Raw genomic sequence first — 19,316 nt, forward strand, 5'->3', positions numbered from 1 at the left:
GCAGAGAGCTCGTTCACACACGTTAACGCCACGAGGAAGAGATGACCGGGTGTAAACATGGCGTCTGCCTTGGACGATGATGATATCAGCAGTGATGATTACTATTCCCTGCTTAATGTCAGGAGAGAGGTACAATGCGTGGCCGCGCTTCGAATTAGTGTCTGTGCGCATGTGTTTGTCAGTCATCCCATCAACTTTCCCCGCTTGAAACGCAGCGGCCGCCGGTATAATGTACTGTGACGTTAGCTATGGGGCTAGCCTGTGACCCTCGACTTTGGTTCAGGTGCTGTGACTCCTCTGGAAAAAAAAAAAACCAAAACATGAATGACAGCGTGCAGATCGTGGCTCCGCGGCTCTGCCGACATCAGCTGTCCTTCATAAACCTGGGATTGAGTTGGGTGTGATCGTGTCGCAGACCGGGGATCGATGAGAAAATGTGGTTTTTTTCCCCACTTTCGGTTGGATCGCATGGTCTGTGAGAGGTTGCTAACGAGCTAATGCTAAAAAGTAACGTCGGCTCCATGGAGCAACAGGGGGGTGTTTTTGATTACAGTTTGTGAGGATTTTAGACTTTTTGGTTATTTGCAGCAGCAGTTGCGTTGGTCCGTACACGACCTATTATTTCTCAGCAAAAGGTATGCGTGTCATATGGATAGGCAGGGCTAAATATACTGCTGCCTATATTTACTTTTCACTTGCATACAGTCAGATCTTCTGAAGGTACAGTATACATATCTTCTTTTAAGCGGTAAGGCTGTTGGTGACTTCTTGACAGTGATATAAAAGGATTTGGTTTGACAGTAAACTATCCTGCTGTATTATGAATATTATATCCTAACTATGATGATTGACAGTGTGTATGAATGAATTTCAAGCCTTAATATGCAAATTCCAAGGACTTTTTTTTATTTTTAATTAACTGCAACTCTACAAAAGTAGTAGTACTCGATGCTTAACGTGACGAAGTCTGACATGATCCACAAGCTGTACAGTCACAACAGGGGGGGGATAATTTCTCGGACCACTTTTTCTACTTTTACACCTTATGTCAACATTATCAAATCCCACAGTCCTGCATGTTATCCGTGTCTTCCTAACGTAACATCTGCAATCTGTTTTTAATGTGTAGCTCACTGTCAAACTTTCTCCACCTTCAGTCGATTCAGTGTGTTGGAACAGCATTCATACAAACGGCCCTGCAAAATCAGTATCACTTCCAGTTAACTAGGAAAGGGTTTGCTGCTTTGTGACCATGAGAAAAAGGTGGTGCTGAATTCTGTCGGGAAGAAATGATAGCAGAGGGTATATTTTTACTTGTGTAAAAGAAGTTGGTTTTGCTGCTTTTAGCAGCATTTCTGCTCGAATAAAGCCTGCATACTCTTGCTACAATATTATATCTTGGCATACTTATCATTATCCATTTTGTACTGATTGACAGAGTAACTTTTGAAAGTGCTACACTCATGCCAGCTGGAGTTTCTGGGTTGTAGATTAACCCTCCCGCTCACTGGTTCTACTACCTGCTGCTGTTTGTATCTGATAAAGATGCTTGAACTGAGTTCATCCAGTGGTCAGAGGAATCTGAATCCAGTGCATTTTTACTCAGTAATTATTATGTACATTATGTATACTACTTTATTTTAATCTTGGTCATGTTTAATATAAGTGTCCCGCATTGCAGTGTTATTTTTATACATAATTAAAAATGCAGTAAAGCAGCATCGTTCCTCGTTCTGCAGCATCAGCAGTCCTGGTCAGGGAGTACCGTACTTGTTTTTATGGTGGGGCTGTGGTAAATTTCATTCCTGTGCTCCAGGCCACACATGATGAGCTGAAGGCGGCGTACAGGCGACTGTGCATGCTGTACCATCCAGATAAACACCGGGATCCTGAACTGAAGACACAAGCGGAGCAGCTTTTTAACCTCGTGCACGAAGCTTATGAAGGTACGAAACAAAACCACGATTTGATCATTCACTGACGTTTTAATCTAAATATCCTGCCATCTGCTTGAATGTATTTTGAGAAAAAAATTCATTTCCCCACTGTAGTATCATATGGAGCTTTATGTTTCTTTCTAGTGCTGAGTGATCCACAGGCTCGAGCGATCTACGATATCTATGGCAAGCGAGGACTTGATGTTGATGGATGGGAGGTGAGACTGCGAAAGTCTATAGTGGTCAATTATTGTTCCTCTGGGCCTCCAAATACAGTCAAATATATCTTATTTATTCATATATACACTTTGATATGATTCCTGGAAAATCTTAGTGGGAGCAGCTACATGATTGTCTGGCTTACCTCATACATTTTTTAAAAACTCATGTTGAATTGATTGTGAATGTCATATGTGTTGTACGCCAAATGCAAACGTGCAAATACCATTCAACTAAAAGAAATGTACTTTAAAAAAAAAAAAACGACTGATTTGTGTTGGCGAATTCAAACTTTGAGAATGATTGCAATCAAAAAAACAGGCTGATCTCCAGGCATCCATAATTTATCAGTGGTATGTTAGCTTTAGCAAAGCGTCGGTGATAGCTTTTAAGTGGAACAAAGATTTGCAGCAGATGTTTTTAACGTCCTTCTGTTAGAATCTATTGTTTTGTATAAACACCTATAAACATCTGTTCGTAGGAAGAAAAAAAAAAAAAGTCTTCATCTGCAGAATGTGAAGCAGCCAAATCAGTGTTGGCTTTGTACTCACAACATGTCTTCCTCCTGCAGGTGGTGGAGAGGAAGAGGACCCCTGCTGAGATCCGAGAAGAGTACGAGCGGCTTCAGGTCGAGCGAGAGGAGAGAAGGCTTCAGCAGAGGACGAACCCAAAGGTTTGTTTACAGGAAGATAACCGGACTCGTACTTAACTGAGCACAATGTAGGTATCGTGATTCCAGTGCAAAATATTCCCAGTGCTTCAATTTTTCAAAGTTTCATGACCGGTTTTGTCATATTAATATTAGTCCTTTCATAGACAGGAGTTGGTTTTCTCAGATTTTGTCCAGTCGACTCAATTCATCACAAATTAAGTCGTTAAAATGCGATAGAAAAAAGTGAAATGCTGTGGCTAATTCAATCTTGATTTATCTTTCAGGGGACAATCAGTGTGGGAATTGACGCCACAGACCTGTTTGACCGATATGAAGAAGACTACGAGGATGTGGTCGGAGGCGGCGTTCCACACGTGGAAATCAACAGGATGCACATATCGCAGTCCATAGAGGTGACGAGTTTCGAAGCAATGTTTTGCCTGTGACGTTTCGGGTTGAAGGGACGCCAAGTCTGCGATCGCTCTCGGCGGAGGACGCTTGATTTGATTTGCGTCAAATACTCTTTGCTTCAGGCTCCTCTTACCACAAAAGACACAGCCATTTTGTCTGGCTCCCTGTCAACACACAATGGAAACGGAGGTGGCACCATTAACTTGGCCTTGAGAAGAGTCACCTCAGCGAAGGGGTGGGGCGAGGTATGCTGCGTTCTCACCGAGCACCACATATACACACTCTGCAACGAGACTGTAAAGTGGCACACTTTTATTGTTTCTCCCACAAAACAGCTGTCCTTGTTTTTAAATGCGCAGACATCTTTTTTTTTTTTTTCAAAAAAGGTGTGAAAGGCTCTCTGTTATTTGTGTTCATGCAGATAGAAGTTGGAGCTGGAGACACTCATGGACCTCTCTTTGGAATGAAGATATTCCGCAACCTAACGTCACGATGGTAAAAAAAAAAAAAAAGCCTATAAAGCGATGCGTCGTGTCTTCGCAGTCACACAAACAGATGTGTCTGTCTTCCACCTCAGCTTCCTGACTGCTCAGTGTGGGCTGCAGTTCTCTTCTCGGGGCGTGCGCCCCGGGGTGACCACGGTGCTGGCTCGCCATTTAGACAAGAACACTATGGGCTACCTGCAGTGGCGCTGGGGGATCCAGTCCTCCATGAACACCAGCGTCGTGAGGGACACCAAGAGCAGCCACTTCACCTTCGCAATGCAGGTTATATTCAGCTTTATTTTATTTTATTTATTTAGCCAGGCTGCAATTTAAATCAACAAGCTTGTCAGTGGTTCTGCCAAAAATGATTATTTACTTCTTTTTTTTTTTTTTTTTGTCTCTGCAGCTTGGCATTCCTCACACTTTTATGATGATGAGCTACCAGTACAAGTTCCAGGATGACGATCAGACCAAGATCAAGGGCTCCGTAAAGTATGGCGTCAAAAGTTTAATATGTGTTATCTACAGGATGTTCTCTTGAATTTACATTATATAACAGTTGTAGATCACGTTGACGTTTGCTCAGTATCAATCTAAACAAAGATTCGTTTCGTTTTTGCGGTTGGAAGATGTTTTGGGTTTGTTTTTTTTGCGGGATCCATGCATCCTCGTTTTATCCAACTTAGTGAAAGTGGGATACAGCCTATCAATCACAGTGCAAACACAGAGAGACAAACCACACACTCACATTCCAACTACGGACAGTTTGTTGTCAACGATTGTGCTCAAATGTGTGACTTTTGGACTTGTGGGAGAAAATCAGAGGACTCAAAGAAAACTAACTCATACATGTAAACTACACAGAAAGGCTGATAATGTGATAAAGTTCCGATATGATCATATTCAATTATAACCATTTTGAGGGCTAAATTACAGCAACTACTGTATTTCTTCCGACCCACTTTTCCGAATTACATTACCAGACTGCTGATGTTTGTCTCACACTCACACATCCGGGTCATTTAGAAGTAACGTTTAATCTAAAAAGTATGTCATGTACTCACCATTGCGCCAATATGCAGCTATCTAATTGTGTCAGTATTTTGTGAGCATATCAAAAAAGTGTGAAAACATGTGCAAGTTACTTTTTTTTTTTTTTACAGCAGTATAGCTCAGACAGTTAAAGACTAAACCAGTTTGAAAGAATCAACAATTTGACGTGTATTATGCCGTTCTTGTTAGGATTGAAAAGTAGTGAAGCTTTGGCTTTTTGTTTTTTTTTGTTTTTTTCTCTTCCAGATCAGGTTTCTTTGGGACTGTGGTAGAGTACGGTGCCGAGAGGAAGATCAGTCGACACAGTGTCCTGGGGGCCACCGTCAGCGTGGGAGTGCCCCAAGGTGTTTCCCTGAAGATCAAGTAAGCGCGGCTCCTCGCTCCACCGTGATGCTTCCGGAGGCTTTTCAGCACGGTGCTTGTTGCCACGGCGCCCATAGGAATGAAAGACGTAACACCGCGCCAGCCCGATGAAATTAATTTTCTACGCTTGCGTCTGAATCGGGGCCTTGGCTTCGAGCACATACCCCCTTCCTGGGATAAGATTTTCAAAGCATGTGTACACACAAGTTGTTTAGTTTTTTTTTTTTTTCTTAATTTCAGACACATTTAGATGTCTGAAAATAAATATTTCACAGAAATTTGCCATCTTCAAAACAAACGGCTCAGTGTCATCCCGAGCTGAGAAATGACTTGCGTTTTTCACTCGGCCGCCTTTTCAGCTTTTAGCCACAGATGGCAATAATAAAACCGACTCTCTCTCGCCTGCAGACTAAACAGAGCCAGCCAGACGTATTTCTTCCCTATACACCTGACTGACCAGCTCCTGCCTAGCGCGGTGTTTTACGCCACAGTCGGACCGCTGGTTTTCTACCTCGCCATCCGGCAGCTTATTATTCGGCCCTACGTGCGGGCCCAGAAGGAACAGTAAGAAACTCTTCACTCCACGTCGGGTTGTTTCATGCAAACGATGTTATGGGAAGGAGCACCACATGTATTATTATGGCTCGGCTTTTTTACGAGCTCATTTTATTCCTCCCATTTATCTTTTAACCCAACAGAGACCTGGAGAAGCAAAGGGAGAGCTCGGCCTCTAATATCGCCCGGAAGAAACAGGAGGCGGAATCTGCTGTGAGTATTTTTTTTTGCAGGCTTATGTGAATCTGCAGCGCCAGACCTGCAGCCGGGGGTTCAGCGTTCGATTGGAAGACGCGGGTTTCCGTGTCAAACTATTAAGAAATATTAGTCTCACCAAAACAGTTAAATGAAGGGCAGAGATGGGATTAGATCAGATGGAAAGCATTAGAAGAAAGAAAAAATTCATTAGTATAATCCATATGATGTGAAATCTCACTGTTTGTATCCTCCTCTGTGTGTCTTTCATCTCCAAAGGTCTTGCTCATGCAGGAGTCTGTGCGCAGGATTATCGAGGCTGAGGAGTCCCGAATGGGTAAGAGCAGTAATATTTTAAGGCGCGAGCTTATCCTGGGAAAATAATGTTTTCTTAAGCAGGTTGTTAAACTACAGTATTTTAATTCCCGTCGACTCGGAGCTGTTTTTCATACATTTTTGGGTGAAATCTATTGATGTCTGAAGTGTAATTTCGCACACACACACACACACCGTGCTGTTTTTTTGCTCCGCGAAACAAAACTTCTCCGCTTCACTACTTTCAAAATCCCACCTCAGACATCAAAAGAAGAAGAAGAAAAAAAAAAACACTGCAGTGATCTTCTTCAGCAGTTTATTGAAATCCAACTGGGTTGTGTTGCCTTTCCTTTGTAGTATGAAGAAATTCACCCTGAACGCTAAGACGCAGTCACATGGCGACGGTTTTGTCAATCGGCTCAACCTGTTTGACATGAAGGCCAATCAGTCTTGATTTGTTGGGATTCTAAACACCAAGATCATCGTCCAATTCAGCCACTGGCTTAATCCCACGTGGCTCTAAACTGTAACCGTAAGCTCCGACCCCGATCTCGCAATCCGATGTAATGTTGACGTGAACTCTGACTGGATCACAACCGGTATAACCCCAAATCACCTCATCGTATTTCCAGCCTAATCAGATAGAAGCGTTTACACGACCCACTTCTAATCGGATTACCCGTGGCCCGCGCTAGCGCAGCCGCGAGCTACGCTCCGGAGGCGTCTCGTCGAAATGGCGGTCGCCCATCCAAGCGGGGTTAAAACGGTTAATAGAGAAGTACTGTACATTTCATTGGGTTTTTAATGATCCTCCGGCGTTCTTTTTAACCGGTGATAATTGGAGGCTTTTAGTTTCCGCTTGATGAGCGGAGTAACAAAAAGCTCTCAGCAGACAGTGTAATTTTCACCTGAGGGAGTTTGGCATGTGATAATTGGCGTATGACACCTGTCACCGTAGAAGCGGCTTTGATTTTAGTGGCATCAGAGGTCCCCTTGACTTTGCACTTATGAAGTAACAGTTAATAAGCGACTGACACGCAGCTGCTCTGCTCTATTTTAATGGACGGCACTCTGTGAAATGGTTACTGTATTGTTTATGCAGCTTGTGATTAAAATAAATTATGCTGTCTTTTTGTTGCATACTTGCTGAGTGATTTTTATTTTTTTTGGGGAGGGGGCTGCACAAGTGTTGTTAAGTGGTGTCATTAAAACTCTAGGGCCGCAAGTTGTTGGCAAGCTGGAAAAAAAACAATTCGAAAACAGTTTATCTGCCATCTTTGCATTTCTGAACTCCGAAGCTCCTAAATCAAACCAAACAGGCAGCTCTGTTGACAAATTTGCATCATAAAACACTTTGTATTAACATACTGCAATGTCACTGCCGCTATCCTCGCTCAGGGCTCATCATCCTCAACGCCTGGTACGGCAAGTTTGTGACGGACAACAGCAGGAGACACGAGAGGGCAAAGGTCATCGACGTCACCGTGCCTCTTCAGTGTCTGGTGAAAGACTCAAAGCTCATCCTGACTGAGGCCACCAAGGTAATTATGTCAAATCTTTATCAGGCAAGCGACCCTATTTCACAACTATTGCATTTCTTCTTCAAACTCCAAAACTAATGATTGTGAGTTAGTTGATTTTTTTTTTTTACTTATTATTTATGCACACTGTGAACAAAAAAACTGAGTTACATTATGTAATTTGTCAGTCATGTACCCAATGCATCCTTAAGGTTTTATTTAGACAGTTTTTTGTGTGTGTGTGTGTCTGTGTAATTTACACATCATTATGTTGTACACCAGTACTCGGGGTATTAAATGTGGTAAAAACATTCCATTTGGAGACATTTTTAAGAAATAACATAAAACTGCGTGCCAACATTTGATCAAATACAATTCTTAATAGTTTTTTAAGCCACTACAACATGTAAAAACATCTATAACAATGAGGTCGTAAGATTTAAAAAAGAATTTATCAGTGGCCTCCAAAAGGCTTTTTTCCCCAACGTCTCCTGAACATACGTCTTTTTTTACTTTACCCTCTTCCTCGACATGATCGCCTGTTTGTAATTCCGCTCTGACCACTGCGTTACGCACAGCAGAGCTCCGCCCTGACACTAAGTTGACCGAGAGCACATGTCGGAGACCGTGGTGACGGTCGTAGCGTTCGACCTCCCGCTGGCTGCACCACTGCATATCCAGAAACACACACAATCTGAAGTGTTTCTGTTGGACTTGTAAACTCGGGGAAAACTCAATAACCGTATTTTTTTTCTCTCTCAATCCAAAACAGGCTGTAAGATTATTTTAATGTCTATAATTGCTATACAGTGTGATTCATTTGTGTTGTGTAAACGTTGAATGAATAGTAAGAAACTTGTGTCCTCAACATTTTGCGGGGCGATGATTCAGCCGGCTGCTGCTGTGTGACTTGATGTTGTCTCCCCAGTCGGGGCTCCCTGGCTTTTACGACCCCTGCGTGGGGGAGGAGAAGAGCCTGAAGGTGCTGTATCAGTTCCGTGGAGTCATGCATCAAGTCCTGTCAGGAGACGCCGAACCGCTCAGGATACCAAAGCAATGTAAGAGGCTTGGACGGGGCCCCGTGTGGCTCGCATGTTGCGGGAACATCTTACTCTTAGACCCCAGCTTTTTGTAGATGCGGTCCAGAGTCGCACATTGCAGGATATTTCCTCCCCACATTAACGAAAGCTCTGACTTCTCTGTTCTTGCCTCCACTGCACAGCTCACAGGATCGACGCAGACACATAGAAGCTCGCCTGCTGACCAAATTAGAAAAAGGAAAAAGAAAAAGGACTCGTCTCTCGACTGTTTGACAGAAGATGGATAAACCTCCATTTTAGATACGACTTGGATTTCAGTCCTCGTTACTCAGAAAATGTGCATTTACCTTCTTTTTTTTTTTTTTTTTTTCATCTTTGTATTCATCTAAATATGCAGAGTGGAGTCAAAGCATCACAGACTGGATCGATCTGAACCAGGATTTATGGACATGGTTGTGGCCTGCTTAAAATTCTAATGTGACATCAAAATCAATGGCGACCATCGCAATTCCCAGGTCTCCTCGCCTCATCGGTACCCATTTATTTTTGGTATGGCTTGTAACATATGACAGAGTCCTATGTACCGACTGTACGGGAAAAAAAACAAACTGCAGTGCCTATGTGAAATAAGATGAATGCACCTCTGACTATTTGCCATATTATTAAAAGTTGTCTCTCATGTTGCGCAACTATTTTGACACTTTTGTTTAAACTGGGTTGCAGTTTCTCCTCCCTGAAGTTCCCACATGCAGATTTACATAGAAATGACATCCGTGTTAATGATTTTATGATTATTTTAAGCGACGACATGCAAATCTACACAAACCACACTATTAAAGCTTGTTATGCTGATTATTTCGGTTAAACCAAAATACTTGAGTTTTGTCTGGAGGCCTGCCACATCTTTTTCATGCAGAAAAGGGGAGGAGTAAAGCATGACAAAGTGAATGTTGTGGATGATGCAGTCGACGGAAGAAAGGACTTATCGACATGAACAAAGTGGAATCGGCACAGCAATGACTGATTGCCACAGGGACAAACTGTAGATAGAAAATGTCACTTAACAGTAACAAGAAAAAAGTTTGATTAGAATGTAATTAAACAAAAGAACAAAAGTGAAGCCCGGGGCTGCTCAGCGGATGAATGATTCATAATGAGCATCCTTGCTTCATGGAGAGAATTTCCTCAGGTCAAGTCCAGGTTGTTGTCTGGAGTTTGCATGTTCTGCTCATTTGCTCAAGCTACTCCAGACTAATACTTAAAAGTGGAATTGTTTAAATTGGTGGAGATTTTAAAGAAGTATAGGCTGAAGAATTAAAAAGTCAAAAAATAATATAATTATAACATTTTTGGCCCCGTCCTCAGATATTTTGCAACAATTTGAATAAGCTTTGCTCAACAATCCCTTTTCTATTTTTCTATTACCATGCCAGTTTTGAGGTAAATTGGAATTACCCTCTAAGACTAGTTCACTCTAGAAAATTCAATTTGGCACAAAATTGGTGAAAATCCAATATATATTTCAAAATAGCAGACTTCCTGTTGAGTTTTTAGTGTGTGAGATGTTTTTGGGTGTGACATATATGTGCCAATTTACGTAGCTTTGGATGAAACGGGCTTCTTGGGCTACCTCTTGGGCTAATTTTGCAGGTGGCGCTGTTGAGCCAATTTGCCAGTCATGTATAAATCCCCTAAATTATCACATTTCTTTTCCAGGCCTGATGAGTGTCGCAAAAAGTTTTGTACGTTTAGGCCCTCTCAAAAATGCATTAAGTAGTGTCCTCCGGCACTTTCAGTACCTTTAATTCTATGTGATTTCTGTCTTTGATTTAATCTGTGAGAACTTTGGTTTATTTGTTATTTTTCAAGGAATGCCTTTTACTCATGTATTGTCATATATCTGACTTGTTGCTTCTCGGATCTCACGAAAGCTTCCCACTTCTCCAGTGAATAGTTTTCAGTTTCACATTTCACGTTTTTCCAGTCTTCCAATTTTCCGAGCTGATCCTGAACGCACCACGACACATTTGACCTGGCGTGTTCGTCTTGGGGTTGGGCGATGGTGTGATGCGTTCAGGGACGGTCTGGTTCGGTGTTTGTTTACCACCGGATAACACACTCCTATTTCCTGTGAGGGCACTTTCTAGCGTCTTGCTCGTTGTTTTTTTTTGCACCATTAAAAAGTTCCCGAGTTAACGAAACGAAACGAGAAAAGGATTTTTTTTTTTTTTTTTAAAGACGTATTTGGATGCAGTGGATGGTTGCGTTTCGGACTTTATTATGAGAAAAGAGGCGCAGCCGGGTTGACGAGACAAGCTGAGGAAAGTATGGGAATCTTTGGTCGCATGTTTACATTTGAAACGAGGTATCGTCTCTTTATGCGCCAAAGTTTTGGACTGCACTTTCCGCGTCTTGTGTTGTTTCGGAGAGGAAAGCTATTATGGGCGTAACTCACAGCAGGAGACCAGCAGCAGGACCACCACCAGCCTGTCTCTTAAACCAGAATGTGAGTCACCTCGAATGAACTCCTTATGTTTAAACAAAACTGTCTTGGTGCTTTTTGAAGACGATTCAGACTTGGAGTGAGAAAAAAAAAAAAAAAACACCTGATCGATCAAGTTTACCACAGATCAATCAATACCACACTATATCAGCATCTATGGCCCCATGATGACAGTGATGGTAGTTTTAAAATGTGTCCATCAAAACAAAAGATTTTAAATACCTTGCCAAAAAAAATGCGTTGCGTATCAATTAAGTTAATGAATACCTTCATTCGCACTCTTTTAAAGAATTAAGTTGATACTTTCACTCTTTTCAAAGTCTATTTTTCTTTATTTCTCAACTATCGACTAATATTGAAGTAAATCATGTGAGTATACTTTTGCCAACTCAGCTTCTTTGACTCGGAGGGAATTGCTTGAGTGCCGAACACTTTACTTTAAAGCATTTAAAATTATGATTAAAAAAAAAAATTCTCATATTGAAGTTATTCTGGGGTCATTAATACACCACACTGCCCAGAGCGCCACAGTTTAATTTTAAGTTTCCCGGATGTTTCTTACTGGAAGAGCTTCTATTTTGTTGTTGTTGCTGTAATAAACAAAATGGACAAACAAGAGGGAAAGTGGAAAGTATTGGACTTTGTTTCCTAATTTTTCTTTTACAAAAAAATTACAAATCAACAGACTTATTATCAGACTGAAATTAAATTCTCTGTGTACCATCCCAGCCTGAAGTGTTTTCACGGTTCAGAATGTTTCAGACAGAACTCCTCTGGTAAATAAAGTGAAAGAAATAAAAGACACTTAAATAAAAGTATTTATATCAACTCAGAAATTGAGTTTTCATTGAAGTTATGATTAGAAACAGGTTTCGGGTTCATTTAATCAGTAACGGTGTCCTTTAATTTCAAGCCTACATATTTTACCAAGCTATTGATAGTGGAAATCCAAAAAGTAAAGATTTGACATTTTTTGAGCAATATTTATTTTTGCTGTCTCTCAGAAACCAAAATGCATCCCAGTGTACACATTATTGTTGAGTTGTGTTTTTTTTTTTGCATCATGTAACCTCTTGTTCTTCTCCTCCTTCTTCCTCCACTAAAGATTTTAGAAGAAATCTTCCTCAACATTCCCCACCGTCAAGTGGTTTGTGTATGTCGGTTGGTGTGCCGGCGATGGAGGGACGTGGCTGACACCGAGTCTTTGTGGAGGGAGAGATGTAGAAGAGAGCGATATCGCCTCCGTGACGCCACCGGAGTACCGCCGGACTGGAGGACTTTTTACTTTTTGTGCAAAAACAGAAGAAACCTTCTGAAGAATCCCAGTGGAGAAGGTGAGACGCGACGTGCACGAGTTGAATTAACGTTGTTTTCCCTGCGTCACAAAGCCTCGTGTTTGTACTTGTAGATAAACTGAAGGGCTGGCTGATGTTGGAGAGAGGCCGTAACAAGTGGATCGTAAAAGGACTTAGACAGCCACATCCAAACCAGAAAGTCCAGACAAACTTTGCAACCTCTTATGGGTGAGCGTTCGCAGAGCGGTCGTCCAGAAAATCAACGGCAATTACAATTATACAGCGTATGCAAACGATGTAGTAACGACCCTCGGACCCTGTGTGATGAGTGCAGGATGTGCAGGAAGGCGCAGCTGATTGATCTGGGGAAGGAAGGTTACGGCGGCGCGTTTATGGACGAGTTCCAGCCGGACATCAAAGTAACCGATTGGTGAGAATGCCCCACCTACACTTTCAGTGCTCATTAATTATTTACTTGGCAGAAACACCCGAATCAGTAATGAACAGAACAAAAAAAAATAATAAAATGGACGTGATATAGTAACTTCCCACGGAAACACCTGCTTGTTACAATATTGTTAGCATTCAATGAGGCAGCCTGAGAAAGTTTTGTATCTTGTGTTCAAATGTGAGAAATAAAGTGTGCATGTCTGGGTTATGGAAGGTACTCGGCACTGTGGGACCTCGGGAGTGAATATACCATCTGCGTGGAGCTGCTTAATGAAAGAAAGGAGGTTGTTGCCGGGTTTACTCCTGACCCTATTGTCTCTGAACGATTGGATTATCAGGGTTGGAATCAGGTGTGTACAAAGTTCGAATCGTAATGAAGTGCTGACGGAGGAGTTTCTTGCGCCCTGAGCATAACTCCGGACTTGTGATGTTTGCTATTTTAGCTGATCCACGTATTCCGGGGCTACGGTCCGGGAGTCAGGTACATCCATTTCATCCACGGTGGCAAGGTCAGACGTTTCTGGGACGAATATTGTGGGATTCATATCGCAGACAGCCGCGTCGAGCTGTTTCCCACTGGAGACTCGTAGCCCTTCGGGACGAATCCAACGTCTTGATCTGTGGTCATTATGCACGTTATCACACATGTTTAAGTACCTTTATTCAAGGGAAACGTTATTGTCTTAATTGTTACTGAATGTAATGAATGATTTGATACCAAGTTGTGATTTTCTGACTGAACCAACAAAACCGACTGTTTATTCTGGTTCTAGCCAAATTGAGTATAAATGTGATTTTGTATTATATATTTTAAGGTAAAGATGCAATGTTAATTATAAAATTCAAATAAAAACATTAAAAATGTTTAAGTAAAACTATTTAACTCTGTCTTTATTTATATCTTAGCAGGAATGATACCATCATTTTCGCAGATACAAGCAGTTTTCTAGGCCCAATCACTCTTTGCTTAGTATCTGTTGTGTCAATAGGTAAATGTGACATTGGTTACCTCGAATCTGATCAACTGTAAGTGCCTGCAATATGTAGATATTTGAATGTAAAGAATTGCATGTGTAATGTGATAATCAGACTGACTTACTTCCAGTAAAACGAATTCATTATAGGACTGCATGGTTTTTTTGTGGCCGTACGTGTTCTCGTCTCATGGGGAGAATGTTCAAGTCTGGCATATGTCAAGTCTCTATATGGAGTTTGTATGTTCTCCCTGTGCATGCGTGTTATTCTGATTTGCTTCCATAAGAACATTTGCATCGAGTGAGTAAATTGATCGTCTGTCTCTTTCTGTTTGCCCTGCGATGGATAGGCAATCTCTCCAGTGTGCATTTGCCAGTAAAGAAAGGTCATATTAAAAAAAAAATATATATATATATAAAAAAATTTTTTAAATCACGTGTGTTTCACTGAGGTTACCACAAGATCAAACATTTAAATTTGGGTGGTTCACGACCACGCAGTATATAGATATTTTCACTGCTTTACACAGACAAACTGTCTAAAGTCTTATAGGGGTGCCTCGGCCCACTTGTAAAAATCGACACTTCTATTAAAAATATTTAATTATGTTTAAATTGAATACTGGACAGGACAACTTTCACTTTCCTTCAAAGGGAGGGCGGGGTTCTGACCCCCTCTGCCACGATTTAATTTCCGCCCATGCTCTGAATCATCCAATGACACATACAAGTTTCCTTTAAGACCGCTTCGTCAGGGTTCGTTATAAACTCTGTCCGGCGTACACCGGTATACTTCTAACCGATAAAGCCGTCTCTTTTTGAGACTTTGCAGCGTCGATATTTGCCGCTCATCCATCAGTAATTCTATTCTCGCTCCTTTTGTGAAGAACAGAGTCTCCTCTCATGTTTTCCCTCCCCTAAAGTGATTATAACAAGAAGCTCCACCCTCCCGGGGTTTGACGGGGCTGTCTTGGAGTGAATAACAAGCGCATCCCTGTGAAACTGACGTTCGCGTCTTACGGGAAAACACCGTGACACCCCGGAGACCCGAAAAATACCCCACGTTTAATCTGCAAATGACTCCAATCGCTGGCCACGGGTTTAATTCAGGCCTGTAAGTAAAACGATCGGCTTTAAGCGTCACTTTATCAGTCAAAGCATCTTCACCTCGAGCTGCACTTCCGCGTTGTCGGACATTTTAACTGGCGCCTTAAACGCTCGTGGTGTTGTGGCGATTTAAAAGCCTTGACACTCTGGCACTTCGGTGCCGTTTAAAATAGTAAATGCACATTAGGCTGGACTGCGCCTAAAGAGACGGTTTTTTACCCTGGATTGGTCCCAGGCATGAAGAGGAAAGCTAAAGCTATGGGTGCAGCTCAAAGCTCTGACAGTTGGACTGTGTCTCCAGCCTCGTCTTCAAATGAAACTGTGAGTAAATAACAACAACAAGGGGCTTCACTTTGGGCGTTTTCGGACTGAAATGCTTATGCAACACCGCCACAAGACACAGTTGATATTGTCAGCATTTTACTTTCCCGTTTTTTTTTTTTTTTTAACTGACTTTAGTTAACTTCATTCGTCTTTTGGTGGCTACCCCCCCCCCCCCCCAACCCCCCTCAAAAAAAACCCCCAAAACAATAGATTTCTTGAGCACTCGCATTGACAGCACTTCAAAAATAGGAAACGTAAATCCCTTAGTCATTCAGAAACCATATTAAAGTCGTGCTGTTTTCCTGGTGTGAGCTGATGGAGGTTATTGATTGTTCACACTGCTTCTAGTCGAAGTTATTTTCCAGCTGTTTGAGAGGCGCCTCTCATACTTCTGTGGCTGTCCGGCTGGAACAAACCAAGTTTCCTCTCGGGAGGGGGGGGCCGGGGGGTTTTGCGCGTGTCAAGAAAAGTTCAACAATAAGACATTGCCAAGCCAGGCCGAGTATATTCCAGATTTCATTCTTGAAGCTAGTTTAATCACCGTCGGTGAAACTGAAGTGTAATTATGTGTACGTGTAAAAATGTGAACTTTGTGAAAAGGGCAGCACCCCTCAAGTTGACTGGGCGTTAGGGCTCGACCAACACGGACCAAAAGGAAATGCACTGATGGTCAAATATGGCCCCGAAATGATTGTTTTGATTTATTTTTGGAGCCTTTTATTACATAATCGATGACAGAATCAGGAAGTCTCTAAATAATTGCAAAATCTAACCCATTAAAATGATCTCTTTGACCAAGCCCCCACTTTTCACAATGAAACTCTCTTGGTTGCTTCATAAATAAGTCAACTTTTTGACTTTTGTATGTCTGAAACTTTGGCTCCTCACCATTTTCTTCTCCTTTTCAGTACTTCCCAGTTCCTCTGGAAATCCTGGAAGAAATTTTCCTCAATCTTTCCTACGAGCAGGTGGTTTGCGTTTGCCGGTTAGTGTGCCAACAGTGGAAGGAAGCGGCGGACACGGAATCCTTGTGGAAGGAGAGGTGCAGAAGAGAAGGATATCGCCTCCGCGACGCTTCGAAGGTCCCCACGGACTGGAGGATGTTTTACTTTTTGTGCAAGAAGCGGCGAAATCTTCTCAAGAATCCGAGGGGTGAAGGTGAGGCGCCCAGATGAGTGAGCTTCATTAACATTTTTATTTGTTCTGCTGAGAAATAAAATTAACGACGCAAATGCTCACACCTCTAACCCCTTTAATAGAAAAAATGAAAGGTTGGCAGATATTGGAGAATGGCGGTGACAGGTGGAAAATAGAGGAACCTATGGTGCCACACCCAAACGACAAAGTGAAGATGAACTTTGTGACTTCCTATGGGTGAGTATTCGCCGGCAGTCGTCCAGAAAATATTTAGTAATTATTTCATATGGCTCATTCTGTTGCTGTGGTAACGACCCTTGCGCCGCCCCCCTCCCCTGGGCAGGATGTGCAGGAAGGCGCAGTTGATTGATCTGAAGAAGGAAGGTTACAACGCTGCGTTTATGGACGAGTTCCAGCCGGACATCAAAATAACTGATTGGTGAGAATACGCGACACGATTTCACTGCTCATTAGGTCATCCTTTATTAGCTTTCAAATCTCAGATCTGGGGGGGGGGAAAAACACAATACACATTTGAACACTTTTTCTACAATTTCGAAAAATGATTTGAAACTTTACTGTAAAGCAATATTCAAGTAATTGCTAATAAATCTAAACAAGCAGTATGCAGCGACTAAGTATAAACTATCCGCAAAACATAAGGAAATTGGTCTTTGGTAGGTTATTTCTCTTTGATTAATTATTGGAAAGCTTGTTTATTTCCCCCTCAAAATTCTACCATTGTGCATTTGTGAGATTAACAGCAGAGCCGAGTGTGTGGCTTCCACCGATTGAAACTTTGCCAACTCTTTATGAATCGCTGCTCCTTGCATTTGTTTCACGTTTCCGTTGCCCCGGCAATTCTCATGCTATGTATTCATATTGAGTTGAACTGGCTTTACAAAACATTTTAACATTAGAACTTCTTATTATTGGCTGTTGGGATCCATAGGCAACGGTTTAAACTCTTGGTTATAATTGCATATTTAATATTTGTGCTCTTATTGTCAAACTTAGATGTGTAACTGCTATTTTCAATTTAGAAAAAAAAAAAAAAAACACAGCTGGGGTTGAATTCTGATCTCAGATCTGCATGTGTGTTATCAGGTATGCGCCTCGATATGACTGCGGCAGTGAATATGGCATCTTTGTGCAGCTGCTCAATCAAAGGAAGGAAGTGGTGGAGCGATACACGCCGGACACCATTTACTTTCAACAGTGGAACGACCAGCAGTGGAATCAGGTGCGTGCCACTAAACGAATTGACACGGGGAGTTCAAGTTAAAGGTTTCGCAGTCCAAATTACAACTGGAGACATGAGATGGTTTAACTTTTCCAGCTGGTCTACGTATTCCGGGACTACGGGCCGGGAGTGAGATACGTCCGCTTTATCCACGGCGGCAAGGACGCGCAGTTCTGGGCGGGATGGTACGGAGTTCGTGTGACGGACAGCAGCGTGGAGATATGTCCCGCAGTGGACACGTAGCCTCTTTGTTTTCATGCAATGGCGTCTGTCATTCTCGTCTATAAAATTAAAAGTACCTTGTTATTTAATTAAAAAAAGAAAAAGTGATGATTACTGGATGTGCTTCAATTTTAAACACCATCTCAAGGAACTTCCAACGTTGCATTAAAGGGCGACTTATATTAGCATAATATCTCTGTTGAAAGAAAAGGATCGTGAGTTTAAGTGGCACTGAAAAGCTCTTCTACACGTGAAGCTAGTTTCTTCCGCGATATAATGAAGTCGAATCACTTGAAGGGGGCTATTTGAAATGTTCCGACCTTAAGTACATGTGACTGAAGGTTTATTGATGATATAAGATTTCCGTGCACATCTTCATGATGAAACTATTTGTCAGACTACCAAAGAGCCATTCCAGCCGCTCCACTTTAGCTTTTAGCAGAAAAGTCCTCATAAACTTCATCTTCTAACTTTGCTTGATGTAATGACAGTCACAAGTAATTGTCAAATGAATATTGTGACACCTACATCCACTTTTTTTTTTATTGAGGTTAAAAAGTGTCAATCTGAATATAAAATGCAATTTGAAGAAATGTCTATTGTTGCACTTTGAGAAGACGGGTAGGTTTACGTGGGAATAGGCTGACGAGTTCTCGTGGCGCCTGAATGTGAAATAATTTACTTTCGTATTCATCGAGGCGAGTCTCAACTTTGAAAAGTTATCGTGAAAATGGGTTCAACTCGTCACCGCCGTACAGACGGGAAGGTGACGGTATGTGCTGTAATATCAACGCTCCCACCTTTCATGCTTTCATTGTGCTAGAAAACAATGTGCTTTAAATATGATTTAAAGAATCTTGCGTTGCTGCAATGAGAAGACATTTGCTTGTGGATGCTTTTGTCAGATCTTGGCACTGAAAAGATGAAATGTATGTAGAATGATTTGCTTTGCTCAAACCATCACTACTTCTGTGCCTGGTGTAAAAAGATGTTATAGATCGTCTTTTGTGCATATATTTGTGATGAAACCAGTTGTCAGAGAGTCAAACTAACCCATCCCACCTCGCTTTTTTTCTACATGAAAAAGTAGGAAAAAAGTATTTCAGTTCGTGTGAACATGAGGGGAATCGGTAATGCTAACTTCTCAGATTACTAGTATTTCTATCGATACATTTTTTTTTTAATGCCCCAGCAGAACTAATGACCCTATTTTTATGTTGCTGATGAACCAGTTCCTCCCCTCCAAAAAGATTATGCTTCCGTTCCATGATGTGCACTAAATATACAGCTTGTAAAGTTCATGTAACAAAAAGAAA

At 41.8% G+C, this 19,316-nt stretch overlaps 3 protein-coding genes across 5 annotated transcripts; all 3 read left to right on the top strand.

Annotated features, from left to right (window-relative positions):
- Positions 1 to 49: 49 nt before the first annotated feature.
- On the top strand, positions 50 to 9,456 carry dnajc11a (DnaJ (Hsp40) homolog, subfamily C, member 11a). Its single transcript, XM_080496153.1, has 16 exons — positions 50 to 129; positions 1,817 to 1,946; positions 2,082 to 2,155; positions 2,728 to 2,829; positions 3,093 to 3,221; positions 3,342 to 3,464; positions 3,641 to 3,714; positions 3,797 to 3,986; positions 4,111 to 4,196; positions 5,004 to 5,120; positions 5,529 to 5,684; positions 5,819 to 5,888; positions 6,150 to 6,207; positions 7,584 to 7,726; positions 8,634 to 8,763; positions 8,928 to 9,456. The coding sequence occupies exons 1-16, from the start codon at positions 58 to 60 to the stop codon at positions 8,951 to 8,953; spliced, it is 1,680 nt and encodes a 559-aa protein (XP_080352279.1). The 5' UTR covers positions 50 to 57; the 3' UTR covers positions 8,954 to 9,456.
- Positions 9,457 to 11,123: 1,667 nt separating this feature from the next.
- LOC308130038 (F-box only protein 6-like) lies at positions 11,124 to 14,025 on the top strand. Its single transcript, XM_080496216.1, has 6 exons — positions 11,124 to 11,251; positions 12,354 to 12,582; positions 12,657 to 12,771; positions 12,878 to 12,973; positions 13,208 to 13,343; positions 13,437 to 14,025. The coding sequence occupies exons 1-6, from the start codon at positions 11,186 to 11,188 to the stop codon at positions 13,581 to 13,583; spliced, it is 789 nt and encodes a 262-aa protein (XP_080352342.1). The 5' UTR covers positions 11,124 to 11,185; the 3' UTR covers positions 13,584 to 14,025.
- Positions 14,026 to 14,968: 943 nt separating this feature from the next.
- LOC308130420 (F-box only protein 6-like) lies at positions 14,969 to 19,212 on the top strand. 3 transcript variants are annotated; one of them, XM_080496792.1, is made up of 7 exons: positions 15,006 to 15,081; positions 15,310 to 15,395; positions 16,307 to 16,556; positions 16,658 to 16,772; positions 16,879 to 16,974; positions 17,643 to 17,778; positions 17,875 to 19,212. In XM_080496792.1, the coding sequence occupies exons 2-7, from the start codon at positions 15,312 to 15,314 to the stop codon at positions 18,019 to 18,021; spliced, it is 828 nt and encodes a 275-aa protein (XP_080352918.1). In that variant the 5' UTR covers positions 15,006 to 15,081; positions 15,310 to 15,311; the 3' UTR covers positions 18,022 to 19,212. The 3 variants fall into 3 exon arrangements, with proteins under 3 accessions (XP_080352917.1, XP_080352919.1, XP_080352918.1); XM_080496791.1 differs by having other exon boundaries at positions 14,969 to 15,395; XM_080496793.1 differs by having other exon boundaries at positions 14,969 to 15,395; positions 17,692 to 17,778.
- Positions 19,213 to 19,316: the final 104 nt, after the last annotated feature.

This window comes from Blennius ocellaris, assembly GCF_963422515.1.
Source record: "Blennius ocellaris genome assembly, chromosome: 5".
Classification (NCBI taxonomy): domain Eukaryota; kingdom Metazoa; phylum Chordata; class Actinopteri; order Blenniiformes; family Blenniidae; genus Blennius; species Blennius ocellaris.

Excerpts from the sequence above, each read along its gene's own strand:
- dnajc11a (XM_080496153.1), top strand. The coding sequence starts at position 58 with ATGGCGTCTGCCTTGGACGATGATGATATCAGCAGTGATGATTACTAT. Across the intron at positions 4,197-5,003 it reads AAGATCAAGGGCTCCGTAAA|ATCAGGTTTCTTTGGGACTG; the intron begins GTATGGCGTCAA and ends TTTCTCTTCCAG. Across the intron at positions 5,889-6,149 it reads AACAGGAGGCGGAATCTGCT|GTCTTGCTCATGCAGGAGTC; the intron begins GTGAGTATTTTT and ends TCATCTCCAAAG.
- LOC308130038 (XM_080496216.1), top strand. The coding sequence starts at position 11,186 with ATGGGCGTAACTCACAGCAGGAGACCAGCAGCAGGACCACCACCAGCC. Across the intron at positions 11,252-12,353 it reads CCTGTCTCTTAAACCAGAAT|ATTTTAGAAGAAATCTTCCT; the intron begins GTGAGTCACCTC and ends CCTCCACTAAAG. Across the intron at positions 12,974-13,207 it reads GACATCAAAGTAACCGATTG|GTACTCGGCACTGTGGGACC; the intron begins GTGAGAATGCCC and ends GGGTTATGGAAG.
- LOC308130420 (XM_080496791.1), top strand. The coding sequence starts at position 15,312 with ATGAAGAGGAAAGCTAAAGCTATGGGTGCAGCTCAAAGCTCTGACAGT. Across the intron at positions 15,396-16,306 it reads CCTCGTCTTCAAATGAAACT|TACTTCCCAGTTCCTCTGGA; the intron begins GTGAGTAAATAA and ends TCTCCTTTTCAG. Across the intron at positions 16,557-16,657 it reads CAAGAATCCGAGGGGTGAAG|AAAAAATGAAAGGTTGGCAG; the intron begins GTGAGGCGCCCA and ends CCCCTTTAATAG.